The following is a 14,409-nucleotide window of genomic DNA, read 5'->3' as shown; positions in this document are numbered from 1 at the left end:
TAGGTATAGGCCTAATTCTGCTCTGCATGCATTATTTGGTGTTTTACGTTGTACACTGAGGATATTTTTGCAGAATTGAGCTTGCAGAGTGTCAATTTGGTGTTTGTCCCATTTAGTGAATTATTGGTTGGAAAGCGAACCCCAGACCTCACACCCATAAAGGGCAATAGGTTCTATAACTGATTCAAGTCTCTCTCTCTCAATTAAATTCAATTAGCTTTATTGGCATGACACTGTCCCTCATTAAATGGCAGGCAGCAATGTAGTGCGCTGCCAACCCACAGCTCTCTGCTTCCTCCCCCAACAGGACGGTTAGCCTATCCTCATCAGAGAGGTCTTTTTTCCTCTACAGGGTGCCATGTTTTGTTTTGACTGTGTTGTAATTTGGTTTGATCTGATTGATTGGATGTTCTGGTCCTAAGGTGTCAGTGTGTTAGTAGAGCAGGTTTGTGAACTCTCTCCCTCTCACAAACACGCACACTTTTTGATGTAAGTTTATTGTAGCCTGCACGTGCCAAAATAAATTAGGCTTTATGGTCCAAAACTTTACCATGGTGCGCTGCCATGCATTAATGGGGAATTTGCCATTCCATTTGGTTTCTAACTCTTAGTGAATGCAACAGTTTTGTGAATTAGTTAAGAACCTCTTTAGGATTGGCCCCTTTTTTCAATTTTTGCCTAAAATAACATACCCAAATCTAACTGCCTGTAGCTCAGGCCCTGAAGCTAGGATATGCATATTCTTGGTACCATTTGAAAGGAAACACTTTGAAGTTTGTGGAAATGTGAAAGGAATGTAGGAGAATATAACCCATTAGATCTGGTAAAAGATAATACAAAGAAAAATCCAACTGTTGTTTTGTATTTTTTTTGTACCATCATCTTTGAAATGCAAGAAAAAAGGCCATAATGTATTATTCCAGCCCAGGTGCAATTTAGATGTTGGCCACTAGATGGCAGAGGTGCATGTGCAAATTTTTAGACTGATCCAAGGAACCATTGTATTTCTGTTCAAAATGTTGAATCAAGACTTCCCTAATGTGCCTAATTTGTTTTTTAATACCTTTTCATGTTCAAAACTGTGCACTCTCCTCAAACAATAGCATGATATTATTTCACTGTAATAGCTACTGTAAATTGGACAGTGCAGTTAGATTAACTATAATTTAAGGTTTTTGCCAATATCAGATATGTCCATGTCCTGGGAATTGTTCTTGTTACTTACAACCTCATGCTAATCGCATTAGCCTACATTAGCTCAACCGTCCGCAGGGGACCCACCAATCCTGAAGAAGTTTTTTAAGTGATTCTGCTGAGAAAAGACATGAGCATGCATGCCTGACCGAAACTGATACATTCCAGTTGGCAAGTGTGTGACACTAGAGTGCGCAAGCGCTTACGGCTCCCAGTGACGTAGCCTATGATGGAAGAAAAACGGTTACTTCCCACAGCCGAGAGCCAAGAAGATTACCAGCGCGAGGAAGGTGAGAGAGAGAAGGCAGTAGATAAAACAGAAGACGCTACTTTTGACTAGTAGAAGTAGGCGACTTTGCGTCTGAAACATTAGGGGAAAAGAATACCGCACTGGTTGCTGAATCATAGACTAACATGTCAGCATATGAATGAAACCAGAACTATGAAAGCGCGTGGGCATTTGAACTTTACCTTTCATAGAGAGACCAATAGGTGACTGATCGTATAGGATTACAATAGTCGCACCCAGACTATTATAGATCTTAGGCAGAAAAGGAGGACCGTCCGAAAGTCATGGAGTATAGAGTAGAAATAAAAATTAGCTAGCGTCAAAAGATTAAAGAAGACGGCAAAAAAGAAATTGCTTGGAGCATCTGGAACCTGTTAAAGAATGGATTTTAGCTCTATTCGCAAGTTCATCACCAGATGGGTAAGTAGCCTATTGCACTGAATTACTTTCTTGGAATCCATTTGGTTGTGCCAAAGCAAAAGTATATGGGGTTTAGCCTACTATTGCATAGTACTATTGCGTAGGCTACCAACTTGTTGGTCAGGTGGTTGCGGCTTTACAGTCTATTCTCAATGAAACATTGTTGCGTTTCTATGAACAATTGTGAGTTTCCATTTCCCATGTAGCCCTTTACACATGTACCCATATACCGGTTGAAATAAGCAGATTTCCGCACTAATAAGCTCCTAAATTGGAATGTAATGGCTGTACAGGAACACTCAATACATGACGTCAGAGCTTCGGCTCTGCACTTCACGGCGCTGTGTGGGTTTTGACTGACAGCCTTTATGAATTTGAGTACCACGCACGACAAAAAGTTGCTCCTATCCCACCCTCTAATTGGGCAATATTGTGCATTTTTTTTGTTTTCTGAATAAATTAAGATGACTTAATGTATTTTGAAAGATGAGACATTGAGGATTATAGTAAATACCGCTTCGATGTCATACCAGCAAGCCAAACAGTGAATCCAAATGTGAACTTTTCGAAATAAAACTCATGCCGTGTACAGTGTCAACGTTTATGATCATTATGTTTTATGTACAGTTACAAGATACCCTATGTTGTCATACCCTATGTTGTTCTGAACAGAATGAGACTTTGTTTGTTTATTGTGAAGAAAATGTATCGTGGCACACGCACCTAAATGCACTAATGACTCCTTTCTATGTACACCAAAATTATGATTTGTTTCTCCGAATTGCCTTGTGAAAGCTGTTAGATCGTATTTTATAACTTAGCAATCGAACAAGCTTTCAAATCATGCCCACCTGACCCAGATTGCGATTTATAACGGGCCATTTTTGGGTTGTGTAAACAACAACAGTAATTGTGTGATGGCGGCGATTCAGGGTTGTGTTCCAAATGAAAGAATTACAAGTGTGCTTGCTCTAGTTCCTCAACGTCACAGCAAGCAGAGCAAAAAAAGTACCTTATAGTTGAAGACTGTTCTTTGAGTCATTAAAAGTGCATTGAAAATGCTTAGGAACTGTGCACACTTTGGAGAGGTGTGGCGCATTGGAGACACCAGTTAGTCCTCTCACTCAAACCCTTGTAATGTTTTTGTTTTATGTTGCACCTACCCCACATTTTCCAGGTATAGTCTTATCAGGTTACTGAATGTGTCCAGAGTATTTTCCGATTTCGTTATCAACAAATGTGGCATAAATGTAAAATGCACATAAAATCAAGTTTAATGTTGGATTTTTTTTTTGTCAGGTGAGCTCTTGTGTACTCACCTTTCGTCTCATAGTTTTCTCCAAACTGTTCCCTTTCAATTGCTACAATGGTTATGCATTTTTAATATTTCTTCTGTAAGAAACATTTAAATTTAACCGTATCCATATAGGCCAATTCCTTAGAGTGTAAAAGCTTAAATGGGCTACATCATAAAAAGTTTAATTAATTCATCAAAGATATTGTAATTGGTTGGTTTAAACTTTTTGAATTGCACAATGTCACTATAGTCTTGACTCTGTGGGTGAAGTATGGACTCACGCTTAGAATACGGAACGAGCAAATCATCATACTTGCATTTAAACCACAATTTAAGGGTATAGGGTTCTACAATTCCGTTTTTCTTCGAGCTTGGCAGAGTAGTCACTTGTAGCCTATTAGAATTGTTTATTTTAATTTATAGGCTAGTTGCTGACAAAATCATTTGTTGATATATATTTTTCTTCTGACATCACCAGGAACCTGTGCTGAATCATTGACTGAAATGTAAACATAACAATAATGGAATTGAACTCATGAGGTAGAGACCCCTGGTAAAGTTATGTAAAACAGCAACAACCCAAGAATGCATCCGAGGAGGCTGGTGGGAGGAGCTATAGGAGGACGGGCTCATTGTAATGAATGGAATAAATGGAACCGATTCAAACATGGTTTCCATATGTTGGATGTGTTTTGATACCGTTCCATTTGTTCTATTCCAGCTATTACAATGAACCCATCCTCCTATAGCTCCTCCCACCAGCCTCCTCTGGCTTACCTAAAGCAAACAAACACTCCTTTTGTCTTTATGACCAGGCAGGAACACATCCTATTACCACACATTAGACCATATGACTAGCGTAGTTGTGTGGAGTTTTACGTAATCCAGTGGTTTTAGGGCTGATGTGTGCTGCTGGGGAAATCAATAGGTTACAGCGGAGCCTATGGGCTGTGGGTTATCCAGTTCAGTACAGTAATGCGTGTTTGGCGCTAATCCAGAGGGCTGCTCCCATGAGCCCACGGGGTCCGAGGCATTTGGAGAAGCTTATGGGCATATTACGGACTGTAGCCATTAACTGAATGAAGGAGACACAGTGTGGTGCTCTCAGGTATTAAAGGGGAGCTGCCCGGTGCACACACCTGGCTCTCTGGGTTTAATGAGCTTACTGCTTATAGATCTGAATTGTGGCGGAGAGAAACTTCAGTTTATTACATTTTGTGCCTCAGTGATTATTTTTGATGTTTCACATGAAGTTGGATCACCTCAATAACATGGCATCTTTGGCTCAACAACAAAACTACACAGAACATCAGTGGACTAGTCGGGGTATACATGCGAGTCGTCCAGCGCGTCACCTCTGAAGGCCATGACTGTAGCCGCGTGTTGAGACGTGTGTTTATCAGCAAACAGACGGGCTGACAGACAGTCAGACTCTGATTCACACAGCCTCGCTCTGTTGAGGGATGATGGGCGTGAATTAAAGAATAGCAAATAGTGACGTCGTCTTGGTGATTAGCTACAAACCTACACCCATAGGACTTCACTACATACATGACTATTGAATAACATACTGTAACTTTTGATGTGCATCAATGATGTCTATTAGAGAGCGGTCCCGTGACAGTGAGTAGAGGGAGGCAAGCCATTGGACGCACTGGGTTAGTTAGTCACGAGGGGACTGTGGAGAGAGCGAGAGTGTAATGTGTAACGAAAAGCTCGGGCCCCCCTGAACTTTGATCTAATGCGTAGTAATGCTGTCTGGCGTTAGGAGAGGAGAAGATTTCCACACACACACACACACACACACACACACACACACAGTTATGCAAGTGTACCTTTTTTAGGTTGACAATTTCAAATTGTCATTCCCGCAAAAGTGTTCAAAGGCAGCATTGTAATCTTTGTAGCTGTCAGTTTGCACAAGGTGCCCGCTGTTCCTCTCCTGGTCTTCTTTTTATGCATTTTTCCATCATCTCCTCTTTGTCAACATGTCCTCTTCACCCCCACTCTGCCTATGATGTATTGGTGGGTTATGAAACCCAAATACTAATTCAACCATAGAGATGAAGCCATGAGTGAAATTGCTGTTTCTTACAATGATGAGGCTCGTTGTACAGACTTTTTTCTGTGTGTAGCACTGTGTTTTGGGCTCATCCCCTGACAATGGCTTGTTACTGATGAATACATTATTCCTTTGGGGTAATTCCCTCGGGAACGTGTTCTGCCTCGGGGGAAATCAGCCAGGACACAGGAATCAGGACATTATCAATGATTCTGTCATCAGTCTCAGCCAATGACATCTGTTCGCTATTCAATTATTTGGTTCCCAGAGCAGCTACTCTTCCATATTCCTGAGGGTTCACTCAAAACACAATTACAAAATCATACACAGAAACATAGAAACAACAACAGCATAGAGACAGTAATGTATTATTCATTAACACGAAGGTGAGCGATGAAACATGTATGAAGCAGATCGGGCGACCGACAGACAGACACAATCACATAGGAACAATAACACACTGGTCAATACTAGTAAGGTGGGACAGATCCTGAAACTCTCAGGCCGTGGCTGTCTGGCTGCTGACTAATCTGCTCGTCTGGACAGGAAGTCTCTCTCCTGCTGACTTCCTGTCTCCTGGGGATTAGGTTAGGAGTGGGGGAGCTCTCTCTCTCTCTCTCTCTCTCGCTGTCCACAAAGATATATAATCTCATTTATACTCGCCAGGGGGAGGGACCTTAATGAAGCACTAGAACCATATCATGATATAATGGGGTCATGTTGTTGAGAGGTGATTATGAGGTGAATATACAGACATGTAAATAATCAAAGTTGACTGCACAATGGATCTCTCCAACTGAGACAAGAAGATATTGAATTAATTTGCTTTGAAAGAGAAACTCATGAGCATGTAATGTTACCTTTATGTAACTTAGCCTATACTCTGTTACATTAGATGTACTGTATAGCATGTTCTTAGTGTTTAATTATTCCTGATAGTCAGTAACACAGTACTACAGCATCTGTGTCCACCAGTGGGATATTTACACAGGATCTACTGCCTATATGGCGTTGTGACTGTTGTGCTGTGTTTCTAGGGACAGAACGGGACAGGAGGGACGTTTTGGGATTAGTAGGATCTGAGCTAAACGGATAACGGGCCATGACACCACTTGTCGTTAGTAGTTAGACTTAGGATCCGGTCAGGGGTTTCTAAAGTTCACACAAACATTTTATCTGAACAAAAAAAATATTTTTGTTGTTGTGTAAATTACAGCAATTCAAAAGCTGTACTGTACATTACAATATGATGTAATATGCTTGGTCTGTTTAAAACCATTTTTCTGAGATAAAGAAAAAAAAAGCTAATTTCCTTGATGTAGGCTTGCTGCATGAAAATACTATGCAACTCTCAATGGACATGAGTACATATATTTCTCCTGATGACCTCACTCATAGAGCTTCGACTCAAGCTTCCCGTATTGATCTAGCTGTAGCCAGGTTAAATAGAGGTATTATGACTGTGTGAGCTGTGTAATCACAGTGTTATCACACCTCGCAGCACCCACCCTCTGTGTCTCTCGGTCCAGGGCCTTTCAGCCAGGTGGTAATAACATATGACTTAACACCCTCATACTGTTCGTGTGTCTGTCTGCCTCTCTGTGCGGACAGACTGGACTGCTTCTTGAACAGGGATTCACAGAGCTCCTCCTTAATACATTTTGTCTTGTTGCTCTCCTTTAAGTATCCGGTTAAATCCTTTCCTTTCCATCCAATAACAATAACATTCTACTTTCCATTAATTTGGTTCCAACATGGTGCCCATCATAATTCTAGAATCTCAAAGCTGACCACCAAACTCTGTATATCTTTGGCCCTGCCTATAACTATTGAGCTGCTACAGCTCCAGTATTACCAACCGTACTGCTGAGTATTAACCTACACAGGGAGGGCCTTGTGGACCAAGAGGCTGATGATGGATTGCAGTGATTTAATGGAGCAGAAAAGGCCACATCAGGAGAGATTGAGCCAGTGAGTGTTTGAACTTGGTAATGTCCCGCGTGTTGGTTCCGGGCCCTTGGATAGGAACACTAAAGAGTGCTGATAAATGGGGGCATAACCCTTAATGCCGTCCCCCTCAGAGAATCATATCTCACTTCACAGCACACACTCATTCTTTAGAGATCATACAGAGACAGGAACATTGCTCAGGTGTATCTCAATAGTCTGAAATGGCTTTGGGCTCAATTCAATCAAATCTCAATGACAGTACTCTTTTTCTTTTAACAGTGTTTTGTTATTAGGTCACTGGTCCCAGAGCCCAGAGGGAGCTGCTCAAAACCTGTTCCATGTGATCCAACTGAAACCGTTCTAATCTACAGTGATGTTAGGATGAAAGCAGCCCAGCACGACACATTCATAAAACTGAATGTAGATAGAAATGTGATAGAATACTGTGTGATAGAACATTGTCCATTCTACGCAATACATTTCTATGTGGATGGATCGTTCAGGACATTCTGTCCTAGAGAACAGAGCCCCTCTACCTATCTACAGCAGTGTCAGAGGAGAATGAGCAAGCCTAGCACAGCAGACAGTGGTGATGTAATAGCAATGGATGGTGGATGAGCGTTTGTCAGTTTGATAGGACCTTAGTGAAGTGAAGTGTGAAAGTCCTCACTGTTCGAATAGGAGAGATTCTCAACTTCTAGACTTGATGAACGGCACGCTCAGCCTGGAAATACATAATGAGAGAGAAAGAAAGAGCTTGACATTCCCTTTGATCTATTATGACTGATATTAATCAGATTATTGACGAGCGACTAGTTAAAACAGGACGTCCCTCCTCATGGTCCCCTGCTGGGATGGAAATGATGAGCTAATGGTTAAATAATTGTCAGAATTCTTGAAGAATGTGCCATGACAACTTGGAGACACACTGTGTCCTTGGAATAAATTGTGTGAATGAGTGTAAGACAGGGAGGGGGGGGGGGGGGGGGGGCGTCTTGAGCCTCCTTGAAACATGCTGTCACTGAGTAAAAGAGGAAGAGATGGCGAGAGGAAGTGAAAGAGAGGGGGAGCGGCTGAGGGCACAGGTGGCAGCTTTATTTCACGGCTGATAGGGAACTAATGAAACACACTGAGGCGTAGTACTATTTTATCCACTGTGTCAACACCATAGGTGAGAGCCGTGGTGCAGCGTACCATAATATAGATCCTCCTCCTGTTCCCACAGTGACGACCAAGGACATCAGGGTTCATGCAACCAGCTCTCTGGCCCGTGCCCGGACGAACGGAGCGGAAAATCAGTGTGTGTGATCCCCTTTTCAGGGTTATAATGGAGCACAAAGACTAGTTCGATTAGAAGTCAATGGTTGGTTCTATAGACGTCACGCTGCTGATGTGTTTAGGCTGTGGCCTCTGACCTTTCAACATTGGTTGTCGTCATAGAAAACATGTTAAACACTCATGTGATTGACTGTCTATGGTTTGTCTGTCATACATAAAGTACAAGAAAGGTCGTCTGAAAACTAGAACAAAGACATGGCAGTCTGAATTTTAACTTGGTCTTTATCACTAGGATGTGTTCTCTGCAGCAGAAAACTGATAGTGTCAAACTGTCCTTCCGTTTTGAAATGGAAAACACACACCATCTCCTATCAGTCAAAGATAATTATATTTTCCTAAATTGTACCATGTTCTAACAAGATCCTGCTACAACTCTGTTGTCTCTGATCATCAGAGGGAGACCTCAGTCTCATAGAGGAAGACCTCAGTCTCATAGAGGAAGACCTCAGTCTCATAGAGGAAGACCTCAGTCTCATAGAGGAAGACCTCAGTCTCATAGAGGAAGAACTAAGTGTAGACTGAGGGATTTTGTTTCCCTGGAGTACTGGGTCATTGGATCATCATGTGACCGCCCACCAGCCAGGAGGCCTGGGGTGAGACAGCAGCATTACACACACACACAGGAAAAGGGGAAAGGTTTTGCCGACTGAAGCCGGTAACAAGAGAGAGAAGGGTTGGGGAATGAGAGAGAGGCTTTAGAATAATGTGGTGATGGAAGTCAAATTGAATTGTCTGGTAATAAAAACAATCTCTTCATGCTCTGAACTGTGGTTGAGTGGATTGTGAGGACATGGAAAGTGCTGGAATGGGGGCTTTCTGAGGTCATTGTTTCACCACTGACTAAAGTAGACTTAAATATACACTGAGTGTACAAAACATTAGGAACACCTTCCTAATATTGCGCCCCCCCCCCCCCGCTACAGAACAGCCTTAATTCATCAGGGCATGGACGCCTAAAAGGTGTCAAAAGCATTCCTAGGGGATTGTGTCAAGTTGGCTGTATGTCCTTTGGGTGGTCGACCATTCTTGATACACACGGGAAAAACACAGCAGCATTGCAGTTCTTGACACACTCAAACAGGTGCGCCTGACACCTACTACCATACCCAGTTCAAAGGCAGTTCAATGTTTTGTCTTGTCCATTCACCCTTCCATCCATGTCTCAATACTTAAAAATCCTTCTTTAACCAGTCTCCTCACCTACACTGATTGAGGGGGATTTAACAAGTGAATTAATAAGGGATCATAGCTTTCATGCAGAGCTGCTGTGAAGGAAGTTGTCAAAGAAGTGAGTTTGTGTTTAGGAACTACCGCCCCCCCTACCGTCAACCAATCATTATAGCTATACGGAACCCCGCCCTGTGCAATTGGGTTCTGGACTTCCTGATGGGCCGCCACCAGGTGGTGAAGATAGGAAACAACATCTCTACTTCGCTGATCCTCAACACTGGGGCCCCACAAGGGTGTGTGCTCAGCCCCCTCCTGTACTCCCTGTTCACCCATGACTGCGTGGCCATGGGTGATGTCGATTATGGCAGCCCCCCGCACCTCTCTGATTCAGAGGTTGGGTTAAATGCCGAAGACACATTTCAGTTGAATGCATTCAGTTGTACAACTGAGTAGGTATCCCCCTTTCCCTTTCCCAAACTACCTGGCCTCCAGGACACCTACAGCACCCGATGTGACAGGATCATCAAGGACAACAACCACCCGAGCCACTCCCTGTTCACACCGTTACCATCCAGAAGGCGAGGTCAGTACAGGTGCATCAAAGCTGCGACCGAGAGACTGAAAAACAGCTTCTATCTCAAGGCCATCAGACTGTTAAACAACCATCACTAACATAGAGTGGCTGCTGCCAACATACAGACTTGAAATCATTGGCCACTTTAATAAATAGATCACTAGTCACTTTAGTAATGCAATTTAATAATGTTTACATATCTTGCATTACTCATCTCATATGTATATACTGTATTTTATACCATCTATTGCAACTTGCCTATGCCGTTCTGTCATTGCTCATCCATATATTATATTCTTATTCCATTCCTTTACTTAGATTTGTGTGTATTAGGTAGTTGTTAGGGAATTGTTAGATATTGCTGCTCTGTAGGAACTAAAAGCACAAGCATTTTTGCCACACTCGCAATAACATCTGCTAACCATGTGTATGTGACCAATAACATTTGATTTGATTCACCTGGTCAGTCTGTCATGGAAAGAGCAGGTGACCTTAATGTTTTGTACATTCAGTGTATGTATGTTTGTGTATATCTGTCATATCCTGTGATCAAATATCACAGATGGCCGTGTTCGTTGTCCACGTATTGTGAGTGGGTCGAGGCACCGTAATGATACAAGTATTCTAATCTGATCTCACAAAGACATTATTTTTCAACTCTTACTTTGCGAGCTCCGTGAACTTCAGAACAGATTTCCATTGTTTCAGTATCACTTCCCTACCATGTCCCTTTGTCTCTGCGTGCTTAGAAATTCCTCAGTCTAGGCCTGTAATCTGCTAAATGATCTATTTAAAGATAGCTGGCTCTTGCTGGCAGCCTTTGTCTATCAAACGCCTGGTGAGGTGAGTGGATACAATGTGCCCACAGATCGATTTGAAGCGTTTAGGAGAGAAGAGGGAGGCTGCTATCAGGCTGCTGTCAGTGATCTGACGGAGAGGTATTGGGTTGTTATGCCTGGCTGCACGTTGAGTGAGTGTGAGAGAGATTTCTGCTAGTCAAAACAATTCAGCTTCAAGTCAGAAAAAAATAACCTCAACTCTCTCCGTTCAAAACTTTTACTGGTATCGATTTTCAATGTTTTCATTCAAACTAATTAAATAAAGGGTTAAAGGAGTCAGAGCTGTGACTGTGGTCTGTGTTGTCCCCTAGCTGGCTTCTAGCTCTATGACAGGGAGGTTCCTGACAGGTCTATGCTATTTTTGGTCCTGGCTTTAGCTGTTGAATGTTTTATAGGTAGTAGGAGATTGACTGACTGGCCGGCTGACTGGTGCTGCTAAGGTGAGAGTGTAGTGAAGTGATGCCACAGGGCCAACACACACACGCCTGGCTCTAGTCTGGAGGATTATATAACACCACAGACAGACAGCCTTAAAGGCTCTGTATGGTCAATCTGACGTCTGCAGTGGCTGTACAGCATTTACTGAGATACGGCCTCTGCAGAAGTCAGGGCATTTATACTTCGTACGCTGAGCAGAGCTGTTGTGAAGGAAGTTGTCAAAGAAGTGTTTGTGTTTATACAGGAAGTCCCAATCAGGTCAATGCGGAGCTTTACGAGCCATCCGCATTGTTACAATATGTGGGCGGTGCACGGCGACGTAACCTTTTACACTGAGACCAGAGAGACACTTTCACTGTGACGCTCACACTTACACCTCCGCTAGGTTTTTGAACACGGCCCTGGACTTAGAATTGACAGGTCTATTTTTGGCATTTCTGTTCTATTGTCATTTGATACATTCTTAGCTACTTTTATTTAATCAGTGGAGTCCAGTTGAGACCAGGGTTCATTTTCAATGGTGGCCTGAGACCACAAAGCAAAAGATTTAAAGAAATATAACAAGATCCAATAACAAGTACATTACATTAGAATATCAGCAACATCACAGCCTTCATTAACAAGTTACTAAATCAGTCAGTCAAAACTATTGCACACCTCTGTGAACTCATTCATCATCAGGATTTCAAACTGCCCCAGTGGCACCAGGGAATCTAAATGTAATGAGTTTTGTAAGGGATTCCAAAAATGTGGAGCGTGAGAACTAAAAGCGGATTTACCTAATTCCATGGAGACCTGAGGAATCTGAAGAGTTAACCAACAACGTGAACGGGTTTGGTATCTCATTAATTGATATGTTGGAAGCTTGTGTAGTTTATAACGTTTGAATTGATGGGAGTGGAGGTATAATCAAACCTGGCTGAGCACAGAGCTCTGAGGTGTTCCTCACAGTGCCTGTGTTCAGTAGAGCTGAGCAGATTAGGTCTTAACATATTTACCCCTGCTGAAGGGTCAGCTGGTCTGATCCCACCACACAGGCAGTCCCCCATCACATGACTAAGGCCTGTGTGATCATGTGACTGTTTAGCTCAGAACATAACTGCCTCTATGGTGTAACATGCACACTAGTGTGACCATGTAGATGATCAGTCATGGGGAGCTTTGTTAGGATTCATAGCTGTGTTCAACGGATTCCAAAGGCTAAAATCTTTTGGCGACAACATCTAGAGTTTTTATGTGCACTTGGTTTGAGTGTTGTCGGGTTGACTTGAATGGAGTTGAGTTGGATGATTTCCTGTCTCTGGAATGCAGTGCATCGTGTGTGTGTGTGTGTGTGTGTGTGTGTGTGTGTGTGTGTGTGTGTGTGTGTGTGTGTGTGTGTGTGTGTGTGTGTGTGTGTGTGTGTGTGTGTGTGTGTGTGTGTGTGTGTGTGTGTGTGTGTGTGTGTGTGTGTGTGTGTGTGGTAGCTTTAGACAAAGGGGGTTTGTTTGAGGAAGTCACACAGAGACCATGTGAGTGGATGACTGGCTGCTGTGGCCATCCTGGGATTTATGTTGCTCTCTCAGACACACTGCCTCTTAGGCCTGGAAAACACACACACACACACACACACACACACACACACACACACACACACACACACACACACACACACACACACACACACACACACACACACACACACACACACACACACACACACACACACACACACACACACACACACACACACAGAGACAGAGACGATAGCTGGGGAGACCGAGCAGGAAGAGAGACAGAGAGGAGAGGACCAAACCTGGCACCACTCTACAGACAAACAGACTAGCTGCCGTCACACAGCCATTCCTGGGAGTCATACTGCTTGTGAAGCCACATGAACGCACTGATAACCTGCACCTTTTCCACTTGACTTTAGTAATGCATTGTGATGGAAATGTTCTGTGTGTATCCAATCGTATGTTTAGAATAATGCTGCTTTCTAATAACCTGTACAGACTAGCTGCGAGTGACAGATTGACTAAGCAATTTGGCAGTATGCCCAGAACATTGCTCTGGGAACCAAAAGGAGTATCTCAGTTTCAAGGTAAGAAGCCTGCAGGAACTTATGCTTATATGACTTGTTTGTGTAGCAGTATTTAAAAAAGTATTTTCTCCCCAATTTCTTGATATTCAATTGGTAGTTGCAGTTTGTCCCAACGCTGCAACCCCTGTACGGACTCGGGAGAGGTGAAGGTCAAGAGCCACGCGTCCCCCGAAACACGACCCAGCCAAGCCGCACTGCTTCTTGACACAATGCCCGCTTAACCTGGAAGCCAGCCGCACCAATGTGTCAGAGGAAACACCGTACACCTGGCGACTGTGTCAGCGTGCATTGCCACAGGAGTCGCTAGAGTGCGATGGGACAAGTACATTTCAGCCGTCCAAAACCTCCCCGGACAACACTGGGCCAACTGTGCGCCGCCCCATGGGTCTCCCGGCTGTGACAGAGCCTGGACTCGAACCATGATCTCTAGTTGCACAGCTAGCACTGCGATGCAGTGCCTTAGACCACTGTGCCACTCGGAACTCCCCTTTTAAAGTTTCATCAGGCTTGTATTGAGTTTGGGAACCTCTTCGTCCATGATTAAACAGATTGCTTCATTTACTTGACATTAGTAATAAATTGTACTTTGAGGAACAGCATTTTTGATTCCCGTCCAAGCATTGACAGTGAAACAGCGTCTGTCACAGTGTGCCATGTATCAGTAGGATAATATGATCAGTCTTCTCCCCATGTAGCAGACGGCCAGTCGGCAATTCATGGAAATAGACTAATTAGTCTGGTTCCGTCCTGCTACA

General features: G+C 43.2%; 1 protein-coding gene across 5 annotated transcripts in view; it reads left to right on the top strand.

The window, feature by feature from the left end:
* The first annotated feature begins 1,433 nt into the window (after window positions 1–1,433).
* The window catches only part of LOC129840224 (phospholipid-transporting ATPase IH-like), an 80,557-nt gene continuing 67,581 nt past the window's right edge, over window positions 1,434–14,409 (top strand). For all 5 annotated transcript variants that reach the window (XM_055907902.1, XM_055907901.1, XM_055907903.1 and 2 more), the window contains exon 1: window positions 1,434–1,903. In XM_055907902.1, coding sequence (XP_055763877.1) covers window positions 1,865–1,903 — 39 coding nt within the window. In that variant the 5' untranslated portion in view covers window positions 1,434–1,864. The remainder of the gene's footprint in view (window positions 1,904–14,409) is intronic.

This window comes from Salvelinus fontinalis, chromosome 41 (genome assembly GCF_029448725.1).
Source record: "Salvelinus fontinalis isolate EN_2023a chromosome 41, ASM2944872v1, whole genome shotgun sequence".
In the NCBI taxonomy this organism is placed as follows: domain Eukaryota; kingdom Metazoa; phylum Chordata; class Actinopteri; order Salmoniformes; family Salmonidae; genus Salvelinus; species Salvelinus fontinalis.
The sequence above is the reverse complement of the archived record's forward strand: the minus strand, read 5'-3'. Positions and strand labels throughout refer to the sequence as shown.